General features: G+C 41.6%; 1 protein-coding gene and 1 long non-coding RNA gene across 6 annotated transcripts; one reads left to right on the top strand and one right to left on the bottom strand.

Annotated features, from left to right (window-relative positions):
• Positions 1-2,355: 2,355 nt before the first annotated feature.
• On the bottom strand, positions 2,356-19,092 carry LOC121080715. Its single transcript, XR_005825478.1, has 4 exons — positions 18,991-19,092; positions 14,726-14,732; positions 6,170-6,178; positions 2,356-2,367 (listed from the first exon to the last, which is right to left on the bottom strand). It is a non-coding gene; the product is annotated as an uncharacterized LOC121080715 (long non-coding RNA).
• On the top strand, positions 19,077-24,733 carry LOC121080712 (endogenous retrovirus group K member 5 Gag polyprotein-like). 5 transcript variants are annotated; one of them, XM_040578843.1, is made up of 3 exons: positions 21,549-23,290; positions 23,438-23,511; positions 24,667-24,733. In XM_040578843.1, exon 1 carries the CDS (start codon positions 21,551-21,553, stop codon positions 22,997-22,999), a length of 1,449 nt encoding a protein of 482 aa, XP_040434777.1. In that variant the 5' UTR covers positions 21,549-21,550; the 3' UTR covers positions 23,000-23,290; positions 23,438-23,511; positions 24,667-24,733. The 5 variants fall into 5 exon arrangements, 2 of the variants coding, with proteins under 2 accessions (XP_040434777.1, XP_040434776.1); XR_005825475.1 differs by lacking the exons at positions 21,549-23,290; positions 24,667-24,733 and adding an exon at positions 19,077-19,122 and having other exon boundaries at positions 23,438-23,553; XM_040578842.1 differs by lacking the exon at positions 24,667-24,733 and having other exon boundaries at positions 23,438-23,553.
• Positions 24,734-25,341: the final 608 nt, after the last annotated feature.

Genomic DNA, 25,341 nt, shown 5'->3' with positions numbered 1-25,341 from the left:
GTGAATATATAGCCCCATTTGCTTATCAACACTGGAATCTAATATAAACTGTAGAGAAAGTTGTATTCCCAGTCTGATAACCAAAATAAGCGTCGTATATGTTGTATTAAATTACAAATCCTGCAACAACAGTAAAAATAACGTAAGGTAGTGTCATCGTTAAAATTAATACAATAAAATGCAGTGGTATGGTTATGAGATCAAAGGTAAATAAAAAGGGAAAGTCTCTGTGTTTGTCTTTTAGTGCCAGTTTTGATGGTCATGAGTGAGGTCTGAAAAGCAGTGGAGCACACTGGAGTTGACTGTTCAGTGCTAGCAAAGCTACCACATTCGAGTATTGTCAGATCATACACAAGAGTGAATTTTAAGTGGAGGTGGTGACAAAAAGGTTAGTGTAGAAGGAGGGGTGATCACATAAGCCAAATTACAGCTGAAACAAGCAGTATTTCACAAGTATTGAAGCATAATTGTATAATAGCACAATTAACCTGTGGAACTCCCCACCAAAGAGTAGAAGTAGGATTAATTATGTCTGAATAGTAATAGCCTGCATAATTTCACAGAAGAACAAACACGGAGATGAAAATCACAAATAGGTTGAAGCTCTCAGTAGCCACTAGATGGGATAATGAAGGAATTTCTCTGTTAGTATGACAGAACAACTGGCTAGATGTCAATATGAGAGAGACCGTTATGAAGAACTTAACAAAGGCAAAGAAATTAATGTGAACCTTCTTACACAAAGATAAACTACTTCTAACCAGCTTTGTAGGCCTCACTGAAATGGTTGAGCTTTGTAGAAAACCAGGGTGAATTTAGGTCTAGGAAATTTCTTTGCAGTAATCAAGATGTAGATATGCTGAGATATAAGATTCACTGTAGTAAGGGCTGTGTTTGTTGAGGTTAAAAATAAAAGGCTTGCTATTTTTTTATAAATTGTAAGACTAGGCTGTTTGTAAGACCTAGTTTTGGTTAACTGTGAAACATTCAATGAAGTTGTAACAATAACTATGGTTATATACTAGAAAGTGATGGAAGAAGTATGAAAAAAGGGATCTCAATTGCTCAGAAGAATCCTATTCTAACATTGACCAGAGGTGCTTTGAAAATGAATATGTAGAGTAGATTAAACAAGATATCCATGTTTATAGGAATTTTCCTCAGTTTGGATAATGATTCATCCTACCCCTACAAGTCTATATTAAAATAAACTATATTGCTACAAAAAAAATCTATATTGCTATAATCACAGCAGTATAACTTGGTCTCTTGATTTCTCCTTAGTGAAGCCCAGGAATTTATCTCTTCAGTGTGAATGATCATGCCAGGAAAGGTAAAATGTGTTAATTGGGCCCTATCTAATCTGCTGATCTAGAGCAGATTGTTTTAGAAAAAATACCTGATTGCCGCTTAAGTACTCCAAACAAAGAAGAATTTGCTCAGGTGTTTAACATGAAAAAGTAGGGTGATCCTTTGCAGAAAGGCATGGGAAGGGAACAAAGGCTGCTCTGCAGCACAGCCTGATGTTCACAGCATAGAAGATAGATGTTTTCATGAGATGGGGGGAATGCTATATTTCAGAATTTTGAAAACAGTTATTTCTCATGAAACTGGGGTGCTTTTTTAAAAGAAAAAAAAAAAAAGAAAAAAATAGTTCTCGTTTTGGATCCTTAACAGAAAAAGTGGAACTTGAGGAATGGTGACACATCTGCCTTCTTATTTCTTGCCTAACGACTAGCAGCAGACTCCTGCCTACACAGCAGCACAGCAATACCAGCTTGCGTCTTTGGATGGCAGCAGCATTCTAAGGACATGATTCAACCCGAAATGCACTGGTTCATGCGAATTTCACACTGCCCAGATGCCTCTAGCCCTGATGCTGAGCTCAAGGTTAGTGCTGTAAGCTGAGAACCAGCTGACCTTTACCGTATTATTTGGCGAGATATAGCAGGGACGTATGGACCGTGTTACAAGACTCGGTAGGACAAAAAATTGGGAGCTGTCAAGTTATCTATCCTATTCCCAAAGCAAGAGTTGTGTAGTGATTATCTGCAGCATCAACCTGCCAAATGTATTAGGGCAAAAGCAATCAAAAGATGCTGGCCACCTTCTTTTCTGCACGCAGCATGAAATAAATGTTAATAATAAGATTTAAAAAAATAACTTTTCAAAGTACTTAAAGATTGTGTTAAGGAAACAAAATATTACTGAAAATATTATCAAAATATGTTTTCAAAAACTTTTTTTTCTTTCTTGCTCAAAGAATTGTTTTTTGTAGCTTATCTCCTTCAGCTCAAATAATCATATTTCCTCCATTTCTACTTCACTTCTTACCTGGGGTGTTACAGTATCAGAGGTTGAAAAGGTCTTCTCAAAAATAGTTCTAACCTGAATCTAACAGGAAAAGAATGCTAAGCTTTTAACATGTTTTGAGCAAACCTTGAAGAGATTTGTCCACTTCTCTTTGAACCCCTAGGGTTTACAAGCAAGCTGAAGATCTGATAAAGAACTCATTGGAAAAAAAGCTCTAATGAAGTAGAGAATTAAACTCTATAACTCGAAAGTTATAAAGTAGGTATGTTTATTGCGTGCAGATGCACGGGGGATCGCTCCTCCACAAGCGTGCATGCCCGAAGTGAGGAACCATCTCACATTTATACAATAAAACAAATGAATATTCAATTAACGCCTATACATATTCGTTACCTAAACCCGCTTACTCTCGCTTCCTATGTTAATTAGCTTATCAGTCCTTTGCCTGGAATGTGGTGGTCTTGCAGGTTTGTAGGTGATTCATGTTCTTGTGACCATCCGATCTTCTCCAGCAAGGAGACTTAGCACTCCCTCCCTCTAGATAGCATTGGAATATCTCTCATCCTTTTCTCATTCTTTTTAAAAAAGCCCCTTTGTTAGAGGAAGAAGGGCAGGCGTCTCCTCAAGACTGTAGGCGTCTCCTCAAGGCTGTGTGCCTATGTGACCAGACACCGCACCCATGACCAGTCACCATACCCACATTCCCGAGCAGACATATGCAATCACAATCGATGTCCATTGTCCCCATTTCACACTATTTCTCCATATCAATCCCCCCTTTTCTATCAAACTAAGTAAATTCTTTTACTTAAGCAGTCTTCCCGAATGATATAAAGCTTCATACATAAGCGTTACCCTTTTAAACATTCTCCGAACCCACAAATATAACATAATGGTTAGTATTAAGGAAATTCCTAAACTGATCAATAAGATCACAATGGGGTGTACCATAGCGTTAAGAATTCCTGTTGCAGAAGGTGACCAGCCAAAGAGAGTATCCCACCAATTATGGTTTCCATCAGGAAATCATTTACATATTCATTACAATTCCGGGAATTCATCTACATATTTCGCTCCTGCGCAATGTCCTTGAGGAGTGGTCGTCTGGGGGTCTTCAGGATGGAGATCAGGAGTCTTCCTCCAGTGAACCTTTTTTACCTTTTTTCTTCTGCAGAGGGTTTTTTTTGGGGGGATTGTGTTTGTTTGTTTGTTTTTTCCCCATCTGCTCTAGGCAGTTGGAGAGGTTTGGTAGGTCACAGCCTCCGAGCTGGACTGGGTCAAATCTATCTTTTCCTTAACTCCATCTCCACAGCAGACAAAACTGTCTGATAACTGAAAGGCTATTGCTAGAAGGTACTACAAGGCTTGTGTAAGGCTTTGCAAAGCTCTGCTTGGTGGGTTCTGCAGCAGGAGACAGCTGGGGCACTGATGCACCCAGCCTGCCACCAGACCATGCTCCCGAGTGCATCTCCCATGCACAGAGCAATGCCATGCAGCAACAGAGAGCTGACACCAACCCAGCAGATGCAGGGTCGGAGGCAGCCATAGCAGGGCAGCCCTTGTGCTATCGAGCCACACTCTCACCCTTTCAATTTTGTTCTTTTTCCAGCAAGGGTAATCACATCTCAGAGCAATAACCAAGTGAAAGGAGAGTCTGCAGTGCTGAGAAGTGGACAAGCAGGATGACACTTAGTGGGACTTTCCAGGGTTCAGAACATCCCTGGCAGTCATCTCCTGACACCTCATCTCCTGACACCTAAGTGAAGTATGCTGTCACAGCCTCTGTACACCACCATGACCCCACAGCCCAGCATGGTCTGGTGGGTCCAGCACAGAGTCATGGGGCAGCAAAGATGCTTTGAAACTGCTGCAATCTGCAGTTTGTGCTGAGGCCTTGCACAAGGGGCAGGAGGAGGCAGATGCCAGCCAGCGCTGGCCTTTGAGCTGTGCTTAGGGTCTTTGTCCCCAAGACCTTCCATACCCGTAATGAGCTGGTATATGAGCCATCATCCCAGATTCAAAACTACCCATGTTTATTTTAAAACGTTGTCATGGTGACCACTAGTCTTGCCAATGGATACTGGCTTGAAAAGCATGATTATTTATGTAGTTAATCCTATATGTAAACTCTCATCTGCTGAATTCCTATATTGCTATACCTGAAAGCCATCCAATCTGCTCCAGCAGATTCTTTAAGAGTAGCCAGGACTGGGCCCTTCAGAAACCCCATAACAGACCATTTGCATAAACCTGCCCATAGATGGTGCTTTGTCTACAAACCTGTCAACTAGAAAAGTCACATGCCCACTTGAAATAAAAATAAATAAAAAACCCAAAAAAACACAACCCTGCAAATGTTTGTGACTGAATATATTTCATGTTTCTTGCAGACAACAAGCTCCATAGGGTGCCAAGTGGTGCTCCAGAGTATTCACTCAGCCTTTGAAGGACTAGTCACAGAAAACATTTTGCAGGATTCTTAGAGCTCCATTTACTTTGCAAGGAAATCCAAATAAGATGCAGCTTCCCTGCTGAAATCAAAGCAGAGCTCCTAGCAGATGCCATGTGTGCAAGGTCAGTCTCAACAGCCTCACCCCCTAACAGACCTAGCATAGTCCTGCATGTACCACACTGCATCTTGAGAAATCCTGTAATGACTGCTTGCCTCCTTTGGCCACTTCTCTCCTGCTTGACATTTCTGAGGTCACTCAGGTTTCTCCTGAACAGCAGTCTTGGGTTTTTTTAGTGTTTGGTTTTGGGTTGTTTTGTTTTTTATAATCTTTCTACATTCCCTCACCCTAAAGTCATTTATTTAGTCTCTGGGGGCGCCTCATTCACCTTCTGATCTTTGTGCTCTCTGTGCCTCTCTCCCACCAACTGCAAGTCAGCAGGAGCTGACCTTTCTCCTCGCCAGCTGTCAGACCTGGCTGAGGTTCCTGAGCAATGGAATCATTGCCTTATGGGGCTTTCCCCCCCCATCACTCTTAAAAATAAACATGGACCAAATGACAAAAATTCATGTACTAGGAGCATGTGCTGCAGTCAGTAATTGGAAAACACACAGAGCAAGGACTGATTAAAATACAGTGGGGCCAATGGTATTATGCATCTTATTTCTTTCACAGATGTCCTAAAAGTATTCCAGGAAAGGCCTGAAAACATGGTGATAATCTTTTATTTACAGTGATTAAATTGTTAACATGATGGAGATTTATATTCTTGTTATTGTATACCGCTGCTCATTTCCAAAATCTCTCTTCTGGGTGGAAGGTATTTTTATTGCTAGCTTCCCTTAAACTAGAATCAGCACAGATGAGGTCTAACAGGAACACTAAGATTTGAATAGGAATGGAAATAAAGGAAAAGAAATAACATTATCCCTTTTTTAAAATGAAAAAATGAGGCACAGAGAACTCAGCTGTGGGTACTGACCACCTGGAAATGCTCTCTCTCTCCAGCTAATTTGAAGGATTCCACAAAGTTCACCTGGAAAATCTGTTGCAAAACAAAAACTGATTTCCAGAGTCCTAGACTGCTACTTCAAGAAAAAATAATCTCATTACCTTAATTAGATAATAAAAGTAAGATATAACATGCAACAGAACATTTGGATTACTGATAGAAATGGTTGGATAAATGTGATATCACAGAGATGATGAAATATAAGACCATCTAGATATCCTGAAGAAAACAATTACACTATGTAGATGTAATGTATATACACACTATGTAGATATAAAAGCGATAGATACCTTTTAGCTTGTGGATAATTTGTATTCATCTTTTGTATGAGGGCTCAGTCTATTCAGATGACTCTGAGTGAGAGAAGAATCGCCTCTGCAGGGCAATTATGAACCACCCAACGCTGCCAGTATTACGTGCTGTTTCAATGTGCAGAAGACATGTGCTGCACATACCTAGAGATCTCCAGCACCAAGGAGTCTGACACTGTCGAGTCCATTCAAAAGCACAGCAGGAGAAGATAGCGGATACTCAACGCTCATCATTGTATTAGAAGATGCTCCTTCTGAGAGCACAGTCTAGGCCACCTTCTTAAGCAGTACTGGTGTAACACTGCGCTGGAAACTCTTCAGCCCCTTGGTGGTGTGCTATGGTAAGCTACATGTCTGGTGATATGCTATTTGAGAAGGTAAGACTTTAAAAAAAAAATCAGAAAAATGCATATGAAACTGAAAATAAAAGTCCAAGAGCATAGCACTGTGTCCGTTTCAGTGGATTCGGACTTTTCCAGGTGATCTGGATTTGTCTGCAGAAGAGAGAAGATACAGACAGTGCTGGATGGCGTGAAGCCAACTGTCAATCTGATTCAGTATACTGTCTGGCAGGAACCAAGGAGGCATCAGAAGAAGGTTCAAGAAATTTCTGTCACAAAGGAACTTTCTTCCTTTCCCACAGCAGGTTGAGGTCTTCTCAAGCCTGGAAGTGTAAGAAATTATCTCCTTTCTTTTGCTCATGATGAAAGAAAACTGTTCTTTACCATTAAGTGTATTTTGCAGACTATCTGGAGAGTAAGGAGCTTTCATCACGTAGACACAAAAATAGAGAGAGTTTTATGGGGTGTGTTTCATTCCCATTGGGTGCCCACCAGCCATGACTACTGCCCTTTGGGCCACACAATCAACCTCCTCACTCATGAAGATAAATATTGTATCAGCCCTGCAGTAAGCCATCATCTATTCTTGAGAAACAAAGAGAGTATATAGCATGACCTTCCTTGAAATATTGGATCTATTTACACGGGTTTGCGTGGACCACATTACTTATGAGTCACCAAGGGGAAACTGAGCTCCTTGTAGATAAAGCGATCAGTGCAAACCACTGTAAATAAATCTGAAATTTCTATGAAGATCACACTGTGTCTGATTTATACTTCAGCACCCTATGAAATAATGTTGACCAGGTAAGTGGTTTTCAAATTTTTTTTATTTTTTTTTTTTTTAGTCACATAAGGAAAAAACCACCTTTTTTGTAGTATAAGGGACTGCTTTATTTTAAAGTGCATCTGGTTAGAGAGATTACACATGCCTGGGAAGTAAGTTATTGTTGTCTGGTATAAGGCTAAATGTTCCCAGACCTGATTCCACCACCTGGACTAACCAGGATGACTCGCATGGACATACATGGCAGAATCAAACCCAGCAGCAGCAACAGATGAGCCTTAGAAAGCTTGAAGCTCCTTTTTACTGATTAGCCTATACCTTTGTTTTCATTCATAGCCCCAGTATAGGTCAAGCCCGAGTGAAACCTGTGTATCACTGAAGTAGGAGTTATCACGAGCATAGGCTTTTGGTCTTGGAAGATAAGTCATGCTCCAGTGACCAAATTACAGAAGTGGAAGTCGGAGATCTTGTTTCTGTCATTAAGCTGCTTTGTGACCAATTTCACTTCCCCTACCAGCTTTCATCTGACCTGTCTGTTAAAGCAAGTGAGCCCTGATACCGAAGGAGATTACTTGATGCAGTTATAAGTAATAACTATTTTAAGTTCAGAGGAGTCTTCTGGTTGAATGTGTATCCAGCTCAGTTTGCAAAATCAGACCAGAAATCGATGAACAGATTCTCTAAGAATATTGAGAAGTTTTCTACTTGCTGTCCAAAATGTCATTGGAAAGTAAAAATAGCGCCTAGTAAGTGAACTTGATCACCTCATATGTCCTCCTGAGCCCCAAAACTGATGTTTTAGTGTTCTAAACAGGGAAAAATGGAAACAAGCTTGGAGTGCTAAGCTGAGCGCAAGAAAAACAATCTTTTGAGAATTACAGCTAGCAAGCTTGAACTTGCTTGAACTACTACTCTTTCTCACAGAAGTTTTACTTAACACAGTAGCAAGTCAAGATTCAGGAAGACTGGGTGATGAGAGCAGATGAAATTCAGACCTGGCAAAAGAATGATGCTCTCTGGCAGAAGAGAAGAGTTTTGAGTTATTTCATGATTCTTCCACAGTCTCACTTGCCAAATTACCTGTAAACAAGGCCTGTCCTGGGTGAGTGGCAATTAAGTAAAGCAGCAGATCGCTGCGGGGCCAACAAAATGGCCAAATTCCTGTTGTTTTATTCCTGAATCTTTGAAAACCAGATCTAGCTGCTGCAGCAGCAAGAGTAATACAGCTCAGCAGTTATCACTCTAAGGAGCTAGTCCGTCTCAGCAGAACTAATTGTTAAAGTCTTCTGTCACATCTGCCATAAATGTTCTCCACTGTCACCAAAGTCGGCAGATGTTCAGATATTCTTGGTGTCCCTGTCCCTGCACATATGTGCTGGGCTGGTCCTGGTTCCCATCTGGGCTGCCTGCAGCGGTGAAGCTCTGATCAGTTCCCACCACAACACGCAGGAAAAAGATGTGGCTACCTGTATGGTTGTGCTTATATCATAAGAACGCACAAATAAGTAGAAAAAAAGCAGACTTGTTTTACTGTTTCAGGCAATCCTGTACCCTCACTTGAAATATTAAATTCCCCTCTGCTCGCATTATCTTTATAAAGGTAAAAGCAAAGTGATGGGATAGGTTTGTTAGTGTTGACTTTCCCTTGCCCTGCTGTTCCATTGCTGCTGACATTTACCTGGTGCAGAAAATTTGACAGTGGGTGTAAATATCAAAGCGCTTAAAAGCTGTAAGGTTTTTGTTTGTGGCGGGAGCGGGGGGAGGTTTGTTTTGTTTTCCCTTGTAGCAGTCCAAGAAGTAAAACCTGGAGCCTTAAAGTCAGGTGGATGAGATAAATTGAAATGGATCTTATTGCTCCCAAACACTCTCCTGGAAACAATGGCATCTTGACATTTTATCAGTCACTCTTGCGGTCATTCTCAGCAAGGATAGAGCTGTAAAGAAAGGATTGTCAGCCATAAACATTCCTCAAAACCATGAAAGCCCCAAATGAAAGCTTAAGTAATGGAGGATGGAATACCCTTGATATTTCAACAATAAAAAAGAAGAAGGGAAAAAAAAAGCGAAAGAGAGAAAAAGAGAAGGATCAAAAGCTCTGATGTGAAAAGATAAACTTGAGTGGCTGCATATATGAGGAAGCTTATGAAAAATTTTCATCTTTTTAAATCAAGATTTATTGCCAGATATTAGAATTATTAGGCTTGTAGTGAGATACTTCTTTTTTCCTTTTTTCTCCAAGAGATCATTAGAAAGACATTCATGCTGCTGAGCTGTTACCTCTGTGGCCATTTCTGATGTCAGATTATGGAGGAAAAAAATGACACTTGCAAGAACATGGCAATTCAAGGAGCTTCAGTAGCAGACAGAAACAGACAAGTGGAAAGCAAAAGTGAATTCAACTTCATTACACTTTGGAAAAATATCATATTTTTGTGAATGACAAAAAAAAAAGATGAAAAGCTAGTTTTAAAGTCTTTGTGTCATTATTTTAGCAATTTAGAGCTCATAGAAACTAAGTAAAATGTAGCGCACATCAGTGAATCAGAGCTCCCCAGCTTATCAGATCAATTTTAAACAGGTTTATCTTGGACTTTTCTAGCACCTTAATGAGGAACAAATTGGGGTTTTTACCTCTTTTTGTTTTCTGAGCCTTTGTTGACTTTTTGATGTTACCTACATACAACCATTAATATAAATGGGTCAGTGGCATAAGAGTGTTAATTCCCTCTCCCCTGCAGATTCCCAAATACAGTCATTTTATAAGTTTCCTTTTATTGCTCTGCTCATGGTCACCTAAGTTTAAGAACAAAGGAGTTACTATTGTTTAGAAATTCCTGATAAGGGAGGAGAAAGCAAGCAATGAATGGAAACAAGACCAGAAACAGGAGGCCAGCTTTTTTTTTCCCCCCTTTTGCATATATATATGTAGGCAACAATATGAACAGCTAAGTTAGAGTAGTGAGCCTGTGGCCAGAGAGAAAAGAACCACGCCCTGTATTTGCAGGCAAATACTGAACCCAAACAATTGAATGGGAAAGATCCATTTACCTTTTAAACCTCTCACGAGATTGGGGGGGGGGGGGGGGGGGGGGGGGAAGAAAAAGAGAAAGAGAAAGAAACAAGGAAAAGAAGAAACAGAAAAAAGAAGAAAGAAAAAAGAAGAAAGAAAAAAGAAAAAAGAAAAAAGAAAAAAGAAAAAAGAAAAATAGAAAGGAAAAAGAAAGGAAAAAAGTAGAGGGAGAGTGATACTTGAAATACAGTCCTTTTGAAAGCAACAAAACAAACTCATTGTACTATATTAGAGAAGAGAGCAAAGCAAGGTCACTCTTTCTCAGCTAAACTCATTTGCTCACGTGTAGAAATCTGAGTCCATTTGAAATGCCCCAGGATGTGCCCCTGGCCTCTCACTGCCATCTCCGGAAAATACAGGTCCCCATAAATCCTGGGCCACTTCTGACACTGTGATGCAGATCAATTAAACACCCAAGATTGTCTCAGATGGTTCAGAGCACCCAGGGGAACAAAACTGAAATGAACCTGGCAAGCTAAACCTTCCAAGACATGCAGACACCGCCTCTGGGCCGAGCATCTCATTGACTATTGACTTCTGTGGGCTTCAAATGACATTTGGCACCTAAATGCTTCTATGGAACTGACTGTAGGATCCTTATCCCTGGGGTACTTCTGTCTGGAGTTCACAACATTGCTCTGCAAGCTGGGGGCATGGCTTTGCTCCTGACCAGCTGACTAAATCTTGACAAACTATTACCCACTTTTGCTTTCATTTGGCATTGTATGAGTTTTGATTATTTAACCTGCTGCATGCAAAGCTGAATTGCTTTATGCCACTGTTAACAGAAACTCAGTTTTCTTTGGGCACTAACAAATGCTGAGATAACAAAATGGATTTGGTGGTCTTTGGATGCTGAGATGCAGGTAGACATTTTGAAAGGGTGCTGGAAGCTCTTTATGCTCTGAGGTGTCTGTGAGATGGAAAGTAGTTACTCTATGGGCCTGTAAAGTCTCATGGAGTAGCATGCCCCCACCTCCATCAGCACTTGTATGTCTCTTAGATGAGGTACATCACACAATCCCCTTCAACCCATGGACCTCACAGATTAGGGACATCTGCTCATTCTCCCTTCTTGATCCACCAGCCACATAAACCTGGTAGTTTCCTACAAAAGTCTTACTTTAGATGAAGCAGAACTTTTTACCAAAAAATTCCTAACAGACTTTGACATCAATAGTTGGTTTTATACATGATTTGGACGTACTAGGTCTAACAGGATAATGTGGGAAGCTGTTTTTATAGCAACTGCAGCTGACAAGCCGATGCAGCTGCCATTACACTTTCTTCTTATAGTCAGAATTGTCTGAGTTCTGCAAATAATGATTCTGGCAAGTTTAGAAAACTTCTTTTGGATTCATATATTCATCCCATTTTCATGACAAAACAAGTGCTTTTTTGTGTGAATACTTCATGCTTTTACTGAGGGAAAAACAGTTAGCATGAGGTTAAATGTTGTAGTGTAGGTCTGACCAAGCTGAAACACAGTATAACATTTCTACATCCTCCAATGAAATATGCATTTTACCTTCCATAAAGACTTGTTTCTTGCTAGTCTCTGTCAGCAGGAGCCATCAACATAATTGTGTTTTGCTGACCTGTGAAAGAGCTTCTAGTAACCACTACTCAAGAGCTCCATTAAGACAGAATCATTTAAGCTGATTCTGTAACAATGTGAAACTTTTGTAAAATGAGGTTAGGAGGTTGATGCATTTTATATAACCAAATGCAACCATTTGGGGCCTGAACTTCTGGGCTGCTGAATAGTCTCAGCTTCCATTAATGTTATAGACATGCTCAGCATTTTATGAGATCAATATCAATGACATCTAGAATCTTAAGATAATGTTTTAGTTACAGTAATAACAATGAAAGTGTGCAGGAATTTGAGGACGTTTCCAAAACAGAAGCAGCAAAAACCCATGGCATGTTTACTTGTTACTGATGACATTTTCTCATTAAATCATTGCCTTGCCTTGCCTTGCCTTCCTTCCTTACTCCTTTTTAGTCTGGAACACCTCTTAGAGAACCTAGTAAAGTTAATCGAATTCCTGACTTAATATATTTTTGACACTGTTCCTCAACAATCAGTAAATATATTATATGCTAATAATTACTGGGGCAGCTCTAGGTTTTTATTAAGTACAACATAACACAGCCAGCCCATTAAAGATGAATGTAAGGGCCAGTATCCAGTGTAGATGAATCAGGTCAGAAATCTAACCTGGAAAGAATCCAGTCCAGTTCCCTTTTTTCTTGGGAAAGCTTGTAATTCAGTCCCACGTATAAATGTACTGAACACTGTTTAAAGCCTTGCTGAGTCTAGTTGACTCAACAGGAGACAAATAGACTCAAGAAGGCTTTAAACAGTGTTTAAGTTCCAGAGCCATATTCCCCTAATAGATACAATTTTTATTGCCTTTTCCAGGCTAAATATATTCATTTCTAGTTTATCCCTATCAAAATGATCTCGGTGATTCCAGTAATGCCTATGACAACTGAACCCATAGGGGTTTAGACTTCTTTTAGAAGTTGTTCAAGATCTTCCATTCCTAAGGACTGCAGCAGGCCTGGACAGACTCCACCAGCCAGATCAGAGCTAGGATGCTTTCAAAATTAAATGCCAGAGGTGTAAGTAGAAACATTATTGCTGAGAAGCAGGTGAAATAATAGTTTGTGGGTAGTTATAGACAATTTCCCAAACAAATTCTTTCCTCTTGAAAGTCCTAGGACTTGAACACAAAAATCCCTCTCTCAGCCTATTTATCATTTTTAGAGGCTATAAATTATACACACCAAGCACCAATTTTATACACCAACAACCATAACAATGCAGTTGCAAAACAGAACACTCTGAAGGGTACGTTCCCCTTTCAAAAAGGAAAAGAAAGAATAATAATGCAATGCCTAGGTCTGCAGTAACATTTTCCATTCAAAGATCTCAAACTGGTTATAAAGAGGCCATTAACGCCATTAAACACCTGTGAGACAGGCATCTAGCCATTATCTTCATTGCTTTCCATGAAGAGGCGGAAGGGGGAAAGTATGTGAAGTTTGTATACCTTAAGGGGAAGTTTTCTACTCTTGCTATGACTGGTTCAGCTCCCACAGTTTTAAGCAAATTTGGGAGCAATGTATTGATTGTTCTGTGCCAAGATAGATTACATGATATATAACACGTTGGCAGCAATACTGGATAGATAAGGCTCCTAACACCAACTGACTGACTGCTGTTAGTATTGACATTAAGTTAATTCACAGGGTGGAGAGGCTGGCCCACAGAAATCAAAAGCGTGTATCGCCAGCTTCTCTCAAGCCACGGATTCACTGATGGATTTCGGGGGTTTCCAGTGCCAAGAAAGGAGTACATGTGTCTCTTGGGAAAGCATGTCACAAATTGGAAGTGGGAAGGCACCCTCAACTCCCTGCCAAGGGGGACATCCCGAGTGAAGAGGAACAGCTCACGAACCCAGGGCCAGCAGGATAAAACCTCAGAGACACACTGCACCTCCGTTTTCTTTATGGCTAGCTCTTGGCGATTGCCACTTTGCCGGCTTCTGGATCACCAATCACAGCTAGCTATCTCCCTCTAGTCACCAAACAGCTACTATGACATGGGATACATGTCAGGCCAGGTTTAGGCTCTCATGCATGGCGTCTAGTTGGAAATGTTTACCACTGAGCTTAGAAGCCTCAGCTTTCCTTATTTTCATCAGTGATTCCGTCAGTAGGGTATGTGGCACTGGTCAACCCACCCTAAAGTGGATACTGGCATTGGCCTAGCAGTGGCTCACCCCCAACGGTATCAACCAGTGCAAAGAATGGCTCTTAAGAGTCCATTGGCTGTGCTGTACTGACTGCAGCGGACATATACACACCGTATATATGGAAACATCTATATCCAGGAGTCTGAGTCTAGACCTGCATCCAATCTTGGATTGCACTGCTGCTGTCAGGCATCTATCTTTTCAGATACTGAGATGCCAAAGTTTGCTGTCTCAGTCTTTCCCTGTGTCCTTGTAGTCTGTGTGACATTTTCTCTCCTGCTTTTGCTTTATTAATAGTATTTTTTTACAAAGCTTCCTGGACAGACAGGCCTAGAGAGGCTCAGCTGCTTACCTGGGGTCACCAGCACAGAAACAGAATCCAAATCTCCTGCATCTTCTGCCCCCAAATCACCAGGCATCACTTCCACATGTGAAAGACACGTTTTTCATCAGAGTTAGCTTATTTTCCAGAGAAAGTCTTCTCTGAAGCGTCTCTCTGGCTGTCTCCAGAGGCTGGTCATCTCCGCTTGAAAATCACTCAGCTCAATTCGGATACTGCCACTGGCTCAGGGAGGTCATGGCATATTGCAGCATGCTTATCTCTCAACTTTTCTGCTCTCTCTTTTTTTTTTTTAATACTACATGTAGATGGTTACAAATCCTTAAGAGATTACAGATACGCTATATTCCCCTAGAAATACATAAACTAATAAGCCATTTTCTAGATACCTGGAGTTAAGTTATATTTAGGTTCAGATGGTACTCAGGAGGAAATTTTCAGTTTCACCATTATGAAGGTCAGTCTTTTTTCACCCTTCTTACCGAGTAAATTTTCGGATAAATGTCAAAATTGCAGCATATGCAAAACATCATCAGTTTTCAGCTCAAGAAATATAAACAATGTGGTGAGGATATTAAAGGAGTTTGGTGCTGAAGGATGTGAGAGACTGGTTCCCCGAATTCCAGTGTAGCTATTGCTGTAAGGGTTGTACATGCTGTGAGTCAGAGCATCCCTGAAGCACTAAGCAGGCAAGTGAGACAAAAGGTGAGAAAGGATATGTCCACAGAAGCACCTGGCCAAAGTTATAGGATAGGTCAAGGGGAGAACGAAACATGGATCACAAATCTCTCAGCTTGCATTAAGTGTTCTTGCCACAAGGTGAAATATGAAAAGGACTTGTTTGTCTAGCCTTTCTATTTCAAAACCTATCACTAGATGAGATTCTCTTACCCTCTGCCCAGGCTAATTATACAGTTTTACAGTTCCTGGAGTTTCTTCTGGACTTTCAGAAGTCAGATTGAGATGGGGGAAAGAAAAAAAAAAAGGGGTGGGGGGGAGTGGGGCAGGGGAAGGAACCAGGAAGGAAAATCCATTTGCTTTACCCTTACTGCGGAGATGTTCACAGGAAACATATGTATCACCTGCTCATTTTCCCCAGGGAAGGCTACATCATGGATTTGCACTGTACTCTTAAACAAAGAATGAACCTGCAGCCTACACAGTCAGCTTTTTCCCTTCCACCCCCCAAATGCAAGTAAAACCCTGAAGTGTGTAGACTTTGCTCTTTGTAAATATGCTTACCCGGGATATGAATTCAAGTCTGAGCTGTGCTTTGCTTGATCTGGAACTCACTTTGCCAAGAGGATGCAAACAGGAACATGTAAGTGCTGACAGTTCTCCAATGCCATTTCCACAAATCCTCCTCCAGTGACAGATAAATAATGAAACAGCTTGATGGGAAGTAACACTAAAGCACCTCAGCCCACAGAACCACAGGACATGCACCAGACACACATGGGTGAGTGCAGAAATGCTGAGAACATTCAGTAAGGCAGCTAGGACCTTGGGAATCCTCATGCTTGTCTAGGCTAACTGAAGTGTAAATCTGGAGTAAATGCTGCAAGTGTTGCAAACTGTCGTAACAGATTGAGAACCAGACTGAGTTCCTACCATCTACCTACACGATAGGAAAAATCTTTATCATCTCTGTATCAAAACATATTTCTTGATATTTCTCTTTTGAATGCCTACTCTGCCTGTTTTAGCAGCGCTGAAATGCAAAGACAGTTATCTTACATTTTCCACAGCTGACTCCCATTCTGCTAATTCGGTTATGCAAGACTTGACCCAAATGATTCCTCACTTTTGAATTATTTTTTTTTTATTATTATTTTTACTAGTTTGCTGATATTTGTAGGCAATCTTTATGTCTGCGGCTGTCAGGGAACTGAGTTTGATCAGGCAAATTTTTACTCCCAAGACTATGCTGCTGAATTAGAGTGGTAGAGCGTGCTCTCAGCTAAGTGCATTAAGTAAAACAGCATAACAGCATGCAGCATTTTAGACTTGTAGCCTACAGTTTCCCCTCATGCCCAGAACTTATCAGGGAGATCTATTAACATCCTGCAAGCACGGTAACGTTCAGTTACCATTTCCTTTCCTATTCATTGCTAACATGCTATTAACCATTTCAATCACTGCTGAATGTTGAGCTGAGCTCTAAAATGATTTGAAGACTGCCCTCCTGATTGTTAAGTATTTTCTTAAAGATCTTTATAACTACTATAAAAATATATTTTTTTTTCTTTAATTTGTAGGTAGCTTGGACCCCTCTAATTACAGGGGGACCATATACCATCTCAGAGCCAGATAAGAACCCTGGGACTTCTCAGACACATTAGGGTCTCCAAGATTGATGATTTAATGCTTGTTATTGGCAGGCTTGAGTTCAGTTTTCTTTAAGCAAAAGGCAACTGGAGGACCTACAGTCCTGTGCTGCGGTCACTAAGTGCATGTCAAACTCGCTTCCCATTCGAGAATTGTCTGTTGAGTCCACTCTGCTCAGCCAGGGAGATTCTGTAATTTGAGACGATGTCGTCAGTGGCCCAATTTTCTATCATTGGCTTTAGACATAACACATTCTTTTAGTTATCCAGTACCATTTTTTTTGCTGCCAGAACGGCTATGGAGCAAACTGCAGGTTTCTTTCTAATACGAAAGATACCTGTTGTTCTTTGGGAGATTTTCTGATTTTTATGCAAGACAGCAGTGTCCTACTCAGATCCACCTTTAACAACAAGAGGCAGGAGATGGTCTTAAACTTCTTAAAACCAGCTTAAAAGGGAAATGTTTTTCATATAGCAGCTCTTCAGTTTTCACATGGCTCTTGCTCATTGTGCTTTGATACTATTGAATGCTCTCTTGCTATACCTCAGTGTGATATAATGGAAGGAACACCATGTGGTAGTCTGCAGAAAAGTCGATTAAACTAGCAGACATAAAACTGCAAACAGCTTTTACGCGTCACAAATGGACTGGGACTGCTTGGCTTTTATGATAGCTTGGAAAACCTTACACACCTGAGGTGCAGTAAAAATGAGTAACAGTTAAAAACAGGAAAAAATGTAAAGATGAGGTGCAAAGCTGGATGGCTTTCGACATTAGCTGTTCGGCAATGTCAGACCATGGTCTGTTTAGAGGTACATACAACAGAATGAGCTCTCCTTCTTGTGGGAGAACTACCTTTATCCCAAAAGTACCCTGGAAACTTGGTGATCAGAAGTTTTACTGTTGATGGAGTCCCTTTCCATCTGTTAAAAAGAGGGAATGGCTTTGGTCAACGGTGACATTTAAATTGTAGGCTCAATGTTTGGTGCACTCAAAAGGTGATTTGGCACTTTCCTCAGAGTTAGCATTAAATATTCCCCCCACATTGTGTTTAGCTCTGGCTAGTGCTGTCTGCCTTTTGCTTTCAGACCCTCAAGGTTCTTTGCTTCATCACCATGTTGCCACATGCAAGTTCTGCATGGTGCTTTCTTCCCTTTTAGGGCCCAGGACTCAGAAGGACAAAAGTTCTGCAAAGTTCTTTTCTCTTGTCCTCAATGGGCAGACACACAGACTAATTCTCCAAGACAAGTTTAACAAAGCGGTATCACAGAAATGAAAAATTTCTATAAATAATGATGAATACTACAAATGCTATGCCTGAAAAGTCACTTGATCATTAAACAATAGAAGATGCCTTCTGTAAAATAAATAAAGCGTGAAAGAAGAAGGCAAATCTGCAATTTAAGACTAATACGGCCTGAACAGTTCAGTAAGATGTTAGCCAAATGTGAAGATACCCTGTGTGTCATACACCTTTGAAAGATCCTGTCCTTAAAGCAAAGCTGAAGTCAGGTCTGACACCTGACTCATACCAAGAGGGAAGACAGAGAAATTTCCAATGCTGGCTCAACTAGGCAGCAGACAGCAGGGGTTTTTATGGCGAAATCTTTTGACCATCATAAATTTTCATGCTCTGTACCTGGATACCATGGTGAATGGCAATAGATTAGATCCATTTGTCATTTCTCCCTGTGTCACTGTGTTAAAGGAACATGACACCTAGCAATCTAGTCCTGAAAAAATAAAAACTCTGTGATGTCTTGTTAATATTCCTGCACATAGTTGGAGGAAAAAAGTTAACTTGCAGATAATATAGCTCAATTAAATGGAAAACACACATCCTAAAGAAAACCCAACTGTTGGGGCTTTTGCTGTGTTGAATGATTATACTGAACTTTGAAGCAAGTGGAAAAATACTGAAGAAATAAGACGAGGGCACGATCAGAGCAGTGGAATGAAGAGGGAGGAACAGGTTGCAGGTGCTTGCACAAAACCAGGGCCAGCAGGACGCGATAAGAGGAGCTGGGAAACAACAGAAAAGAGCCTACGTGCCTGAAGAAGTAGAAACAGAGATCTTGCCAATAAACAATTGTTAACCAATCATATTATTATACGCTTGTAGAATAGCCAATCATATTATCACACGCTTATAGAGTGCCTTATAAAAGTGTACCTGGTTTGTACAATAAACGGATCAGATCTTGAACTCCATGAGTATTTGAATCTGACTCCCGCTCGCCCAGAATGCCCGCAGCATCTGGTGACCCCGACGTGTGGATCGGTCGAAAAGTCAGGAGGATTCGTTAAGGATCGTGTTACAAGCTGCGGAGCCGGCGAGGATCCTGCTGCCAGCGGAGAGAGAGCTGGGCGCCCGAAGAAAGGCGGAACGTGCACGGCTGACCGGTGAGTCAGGAAACAAGCAGGATGGGGATCACTGCATCAGTGGTGGAAAAAGCAATCGTAGACAGTTTGATGAAACTGGCAGAGAAAACTGAAACGCCAGTCTCACGGCAGGCAGTAATTGATCTGCTATGTTGGAGTCGCCGCCGTGGTTACCTTGCTTCTACGCAAGATGTATATAATAATGAAACATGGAAGAAAGTGGGAGAGGACTTGTGGGAATCTGTGCAAGTCGGGACTAAGGGGGTAAAGACTTTGGCTCGCACGTATCGGGCTGTACGGGGTATGGCCGCGCAGTTACACGGCGAGGTGCAAGTCGCTGCAGCTGTTAAAGCTGCAGTGCGGCCTCCCGGCGATCCTACTGCTCAGTCGGAGGAAGAGCCAGAGGGGCAACCTCCGTGTGAAAATCCCCCCGATTATACATCTAAAGCTTATCCAGTAATGACTACTGCTGAACGAATAGCGTGGGGATTAGATGATGAATTACCACCCTGGTGTCCTGATAAGGAACAAACGGCAAGCGGCAGACAGACATTAATACCGGCAATTGCGAGTACTGGATGTAAAACTGCTGGGGTGGGAACGGCACAGCTCCACCAGCTCCTAAATAACAGACTGCATTTTTTGAAGCATGTTTGTCTTTGCAAAGGTGAAAGTTGAGATCTGACTTCCTGATCAGTGTTAAAATGCACCATGGCCTCTGGCTACTTTAAGATGATTGTGTGACTTTGGACAAAGCTGGTAGGAGCAATGTTGAAATCAAGTTGAAAGTTATATTTCATCCTGAGACTGATGTTTCTGGCATTACATAAAGTAATTTTGATATGGAGAAATAGTGTGAAATGGGGACAATGGACATTGATTGTGATTGTATATGTCTGCTCAAGGAATGTGGGTATGGTGACTAGTCATGGGTGCAGTGACTGGTCACATAGGCACACAGCTTTGAGGAGACAACTACAGTTTTGGGGAGACGCCTGCCCTTCTTCCTCTAACAAAAGGGGCTATTTAAAAAAAAAAAAAAAAAAAAAAAAAAAGAGAAAAGGATGAGAGATATTCCAATGCTATCTAGAGGGAGGGAGTGCTAAGTTTCCTTGCTGGAGAAGATCAGATGGTCACAAGAACATGAATCACCTACAAACCTGCAAGACCACCACATTCCAGGAAACGGACTGATAAGCTAATTAACATACGAAGCGGGGTTTAGGTAACGAATATGTATAGGCGTTAATTGAATATTCATTTGTTTCATTGTATAAATGTGAGATGGTCCTCACTTCGGGTATGCACGCTTGTGGAGGAGCGATCCCCCGTGCATCTGCGCGCAATAAACATACCTACTTTATAACTTTCGAGTTATAGAGTCTAATTCCGCACGTCAGTTTTGGCGAGCCAGGCAGGAGGATTTCTGCTCGGCTGAGGGACCAGCTGCGGAGCGGACGCTCCTAGGCGCGCCCCGGGAGATTTCCTGGGAGGAGCCTCCTCTTCTCAGCTGTTCACCCGGGAGCAGAAGAGAAACCCCTGGATCCGCGGATAAAACGGTATGTTTAGTAACGGGGCGGCTGGTGAGACGCACGGAGACGTCCGGCGCGCAGCGCAGTCCCCAGGAGGAGAGGAAAAAAAAAAAAAAAAAAAGGGGGGGGGAAGGGGGGGAAGCTAAAAACTTCCTTTAGGTTGTCTTAACAATTGGGGAATTCCTAGAATGTAACAACTGAAATAGCGCTCTGTGTCTTGTTTGTTCTATGTGTTGTCTTGTTACATGTTCAAAACTTGGAGTTATGAAATGTATGTTGAAAAATAATAATATTCTGGTAATTCGTGGCAAATAGCGGAAAACTTAACACTCTGCTTAAGACCGGGAAAAATGTGGGGGTTTTTTGTTTGTTGTTTGTTTTTTGGCAATTGTTCATTGAAATGCATACTTTGTGAACTGTCAGTGTTCCTAAAAGTTGTACATAAGTGCACGGTACCGTATAACATACTGCTTGTGTGACTGAGGGCTGCCCGGAGAGTGTGAATGGTGTGATTGAGATGCGCATTTTGATTTTCAATGTATAGCTTAATTATTTTGACTGAGTGTGAGTGCAAGAGTGCTTGAGACATGCGTTTGAGTGCAATATGAGCAAGGAGCTCTATCCGTGTTTCCGACCTTGGGTGGCTAAGGCGACCGGAGAAAAAGTAATTAAAATTGTAAAATGGGAAATGGAAGGAGTAAGCCCTGTGAAAAATCGCCCTTGGGTTGTATATTAAAACATTGGAGTGATATCGTAGGACATGGTGGTACCAAAAATAGAAGGAAATGGATTAAATATTGTAATCAGTGGTGGCCTTTGTATAAATTGGGGAGTGATGCGAAATGGCCTCAGGAGGGAGGAACGTTAGATTATAACACTCTCCTGCAATTAATGTTGTTTCTGAGGAGAGAAGGAAAATGGAGACTGAGCCTGAACTGTTTGGCAATCTGCCTCCTTTACCTCCCGAAAGTGGCAGTCTTTGCAGTAGTGATGACGAGGCAGCACCGACGCCTTATTCGGCACTACGGAGAGAGCTGCGACAGCAGGAAAAGAAGATGTCCGACCTACTACATCATATGGAGAGGCTCGACAAGGACTCTAAAAAGAAAGATGTTAAAAAGGCGTATAAAAGTGCCCATAAGGCTATAATTGAGGGGTTAGAGTCTCTGGGGGATAAAATTGAACAAGATGCGCGCGCGGTACCTATAGACCCTAATTTTGACCCTCGAAGGCGATACAGGGGCCTGGTAGAAAATATTACCATAGAAGGGGATTTTTCGTTTACCCCATTAGCTGCCCCTGTAGTGTTGCGACAGGGTCAGCCGACATGGGAACCCCTGGATTGGAAATTGGTGCAGGGCATTCAAAAAGCTATAATGCAGTATGGCCATAATAATAAATTAGTGAGAAATCAAGTAACAGCCTTAATTAAGTATACTGAGTTGGTGCCGGCCGACCTAAGAGCAGTTATGGAGCTTATCCTGTCTCCAACAACATTCATGCTTTGGTTAGCAAAGTGGCAGGAGTATCTAGAGGTGAAACTTATAGAAAACATTAATTTGCCACAAGGAGATCCCTTACGAGTAGCGCCGTTAGATGCCTTAATGGGTGCAGGTCCTTATCGTGATGGAGCTGCACAAGCAGCGTTACATACCAGGGTGTTACAACAATCGAAACAAGCTGGGTTAGCAGCTTTCTTGGCGTTACCTCAATTGCATACACCAACCTTACCATATACCAAAATCTTGCAGAAACCTAATGAATCTTTTTTTAGTTTTGTTGACAGGTTAAGAGACGCCATTGATAATGCTCCTAACGTCACTCCAGATCTCAAGATTATTTTGACTAAAGAGATCGCTGTACAAAATGCAAATGTCACTTGTAAGCAACTTATAGCATCCTTACCCCCTGGGGCATCCATCGCTCAAATGATAGAGGCATGCGCAAGGGCTCCTTTGGTTGAGGAAGAGGAAAAGGCAAAAATACATGCCAATGCTCTAGCAGTAGCTCTAAACAACAACAAGGTACAAGGCCGAGGGGACCGGGGTCTTAAGCCAAAATGTTATCAATGTGGACAGGAAGGTCACTTTAAACGTGACTGCAAAAAGAATCTAGGAGGAAAGTCTCTGTTGAATGGAAATTGTTTGCGTTGTCAAAAATTTGGTCATAAAGCGGCCGATTGTCGCTCAAAATTTAGAAAAGATGGTACACCCCTCTTTGTTCCGGGAAACGGGAACAGCCGCGTTCTGAGGGACGCGGCCAAGAAATATCCCCAGAACCCAACAAAATTCATGGCTGCCTCGGTGAGCTGTATTCAGCCACCAGAGGAAGCGCAGGAGTCGATTTGGCCGTGGCAGAACCTGTAAATATCACTGATGAAAAGGTACATGTACTTCCTTCTACAGTTAGTGGTCCTTTGGGTTATGGTTTATCTGCACTCCTTATAGGACGCTCTTCTGCGTCAAAAAAGGGGATTTTTGTTCTTCCTGGTTGTATTGATGCCGATTATACCGGACCTATTGGAATTATGGTAAAAGTTTTTTCTCCACCTGTTCATATTCCAGCAGGAAGCACTATTGCACAGCTCAGTCCATTCCAAGCTACTGTCCCTCAAAAAGGAGAAAAGGACAGGGGTCAAGGTGCATTTGGCTCAACGGGTATGCCTAACATTGCCTTTTGTCAACTTATTGGTGCCGAGCGGCCAAAATGTAATGTTAAGATATCTGGTCCACAAGGTGTTAATCTTCCTAATGTTTCAATGATGATTGATACTGGTGCTGATGTTACTGTTCTTCCTTTTTCAGTTTGGCCTACCATGTGGGAATTAGATAGTGCGGGTTCAACCATTTCAGGCATTGGGGGAAGTCGTCTGACACAGGTCAGTAAAAACTTCATTCTTTTCACGGATCAAGAAGGACATCAAGCATGGGTAAAACCTTATGTCCTACACACATCCTTGTCCTTGTTAGGTAGAGATGTACTTTCCCAATGGGGAATGAGAATCTCTACAAATTTTTGATTGGGGCCATTGATAGCAGCTCTCGCCCAACCTTAAAATTAAAATGGAAATCAGAAACTCCCGTATGAGTTGATCAATGGCCCTTACCTCAAGAGAAGCTGCAACACATTCAAGAATTAGTCCAAGAACAATTGGATTTAGGCCACATCAGACCTTCTGTTAGCCCATGGAATACACCCATTTTTACAATTCAAAAGAAATCAGGAAAATGGAGATTATTACATGATTTAAGAGCAATAAATGAAAAAATGGTTGACATGGGTGCCCTTCAGCCTGGGCTGCCTTCTCCCACTATGTTACCACAAAATTGGGACCTATTAATTATTGATTTAAAAGATTGTTTTTTCACTATTCCTCTGCATGAGGATGATTGTGAAAAATTTGCATTTACAGTACCAGCTATAAACCGTGCCGCTCCAGCAAAAAGGTATGAGTGGGTTGTACTACCTCAGGGTATGAAAAACTCCCCAACAATATGTCGAGTACTTAAATATGTCCATGTCACAATTGATACCTGCTCGAAAGCTATTTGGGCGACTGCTCATAAATCTACCAATGCTGTTGCCTGTATTCAGCATTGGACGTCAGCCATGGCTGTGCTGGGCCGCCCAGATATGGTAAAAACAGATAATGCCCCTGCATATCTTAGTGCCAAAATAAAGACCTTTTTGCTGCAATGGCAGGTGAAGCACGTTACCGGAATTCCGAATAATTCTGGTGGTCAGGCAATTATTGAACGTGCCCATCAATCATTGAAACATTACCTGTCTGTTTTTCGAAAAGAGGGGGAGAGGAGTCCTCATGTAATAGTGGCAAAAGCATGCTATGTACTGAACTGGTTGAATCCCAGAACGGAATGTACTGAACAGCCGATTTTCTATCACTTTTCTAACAATCCCAACGATTTTTCGAATCGTGACATAGCTGTCCAGGTATTTGACCCTGTCTCAAATTGTTGGTCAGGGCCTCATAATTTATTAACGTGGGGTCGGGGTTATGCATGTATCTCCACAGGGGCAGTGACCAAGTGGATTCCAGCAAAATGGGTTCGCCCGTGGATTGAAAACCGACCCACTGAAAAGAAACAGCAGGGTGACTACGACAGGATTGACTCCTAAATGAACAGGAGGGATCAGTGGGCTCAGTGGGCACAGCATCGAGAAAGGTTATTCCGACCGCCACGACCAAATGAAGAAAAGCGGCTTGTAGATAAGTTAACATACATTATTCTGCCCATCTTGCAGCAGTTACCTCGGGAGATACAATGTCAATTACCCTCCGGTGAATTGTCTTTGTTACACTGTGACCGTATCGTGCGTGCGTTGCAGGATCTTTTTGGGCAAGGACCGATAGAAACAGAAAATTCTTGTCCTATATGTGCTACTTCTTGTAATTCAACAGTTACTCTATATTGTGGATATTGTAAAAGGGTTGGAGCATATAGGCGGAAGGTTTTACACTCTTGGCTGTGTCCACCCTGTCGGTATAGTATCCTACGTTTTGGTTCCGGTGGTTTTTCCCTTCTTACTGGGACACATGCCCCTACTTTTTCAGGTATAAACGAGGCCTTACAATCTTATGAAGCCTTCGGACAGATATTTTTAGCAGAACATCGAAATGAACTCATCTTCTGGGTTCGCATTATCAGAAAAAGTTTTGAATCTCATATAATACAACATTATTGTAAAT

Source organism: Falco naumanni, chromosome W (genome assembly GCF_017639655.2).
Source record: "Falco naumanni isolate bFalNau1 chromosome W, bFalNau1.pat, whole genome shotgun sequence".
NCBI lineage: Eukaryota > Metazoa > Chordata > Aves > Falconiformes > Falconidae > Falco > Falco naumanni.
The sequence above is the reverse complement of the archived record's forward strand: the minus strand, read 5'-3'. Positions and strand labels throughout refer to the sequence as shown.

Bases quoted from the DNA above. Each gene is read 5' to 3' on its own strand.
- LOC121080712 (XM_040578843.1), top strand. From the start codon at position 21,551: ATGGAGACTGAGCCTGAACTGTTTGGCAATCTGCCTCCTTTACCTCCC.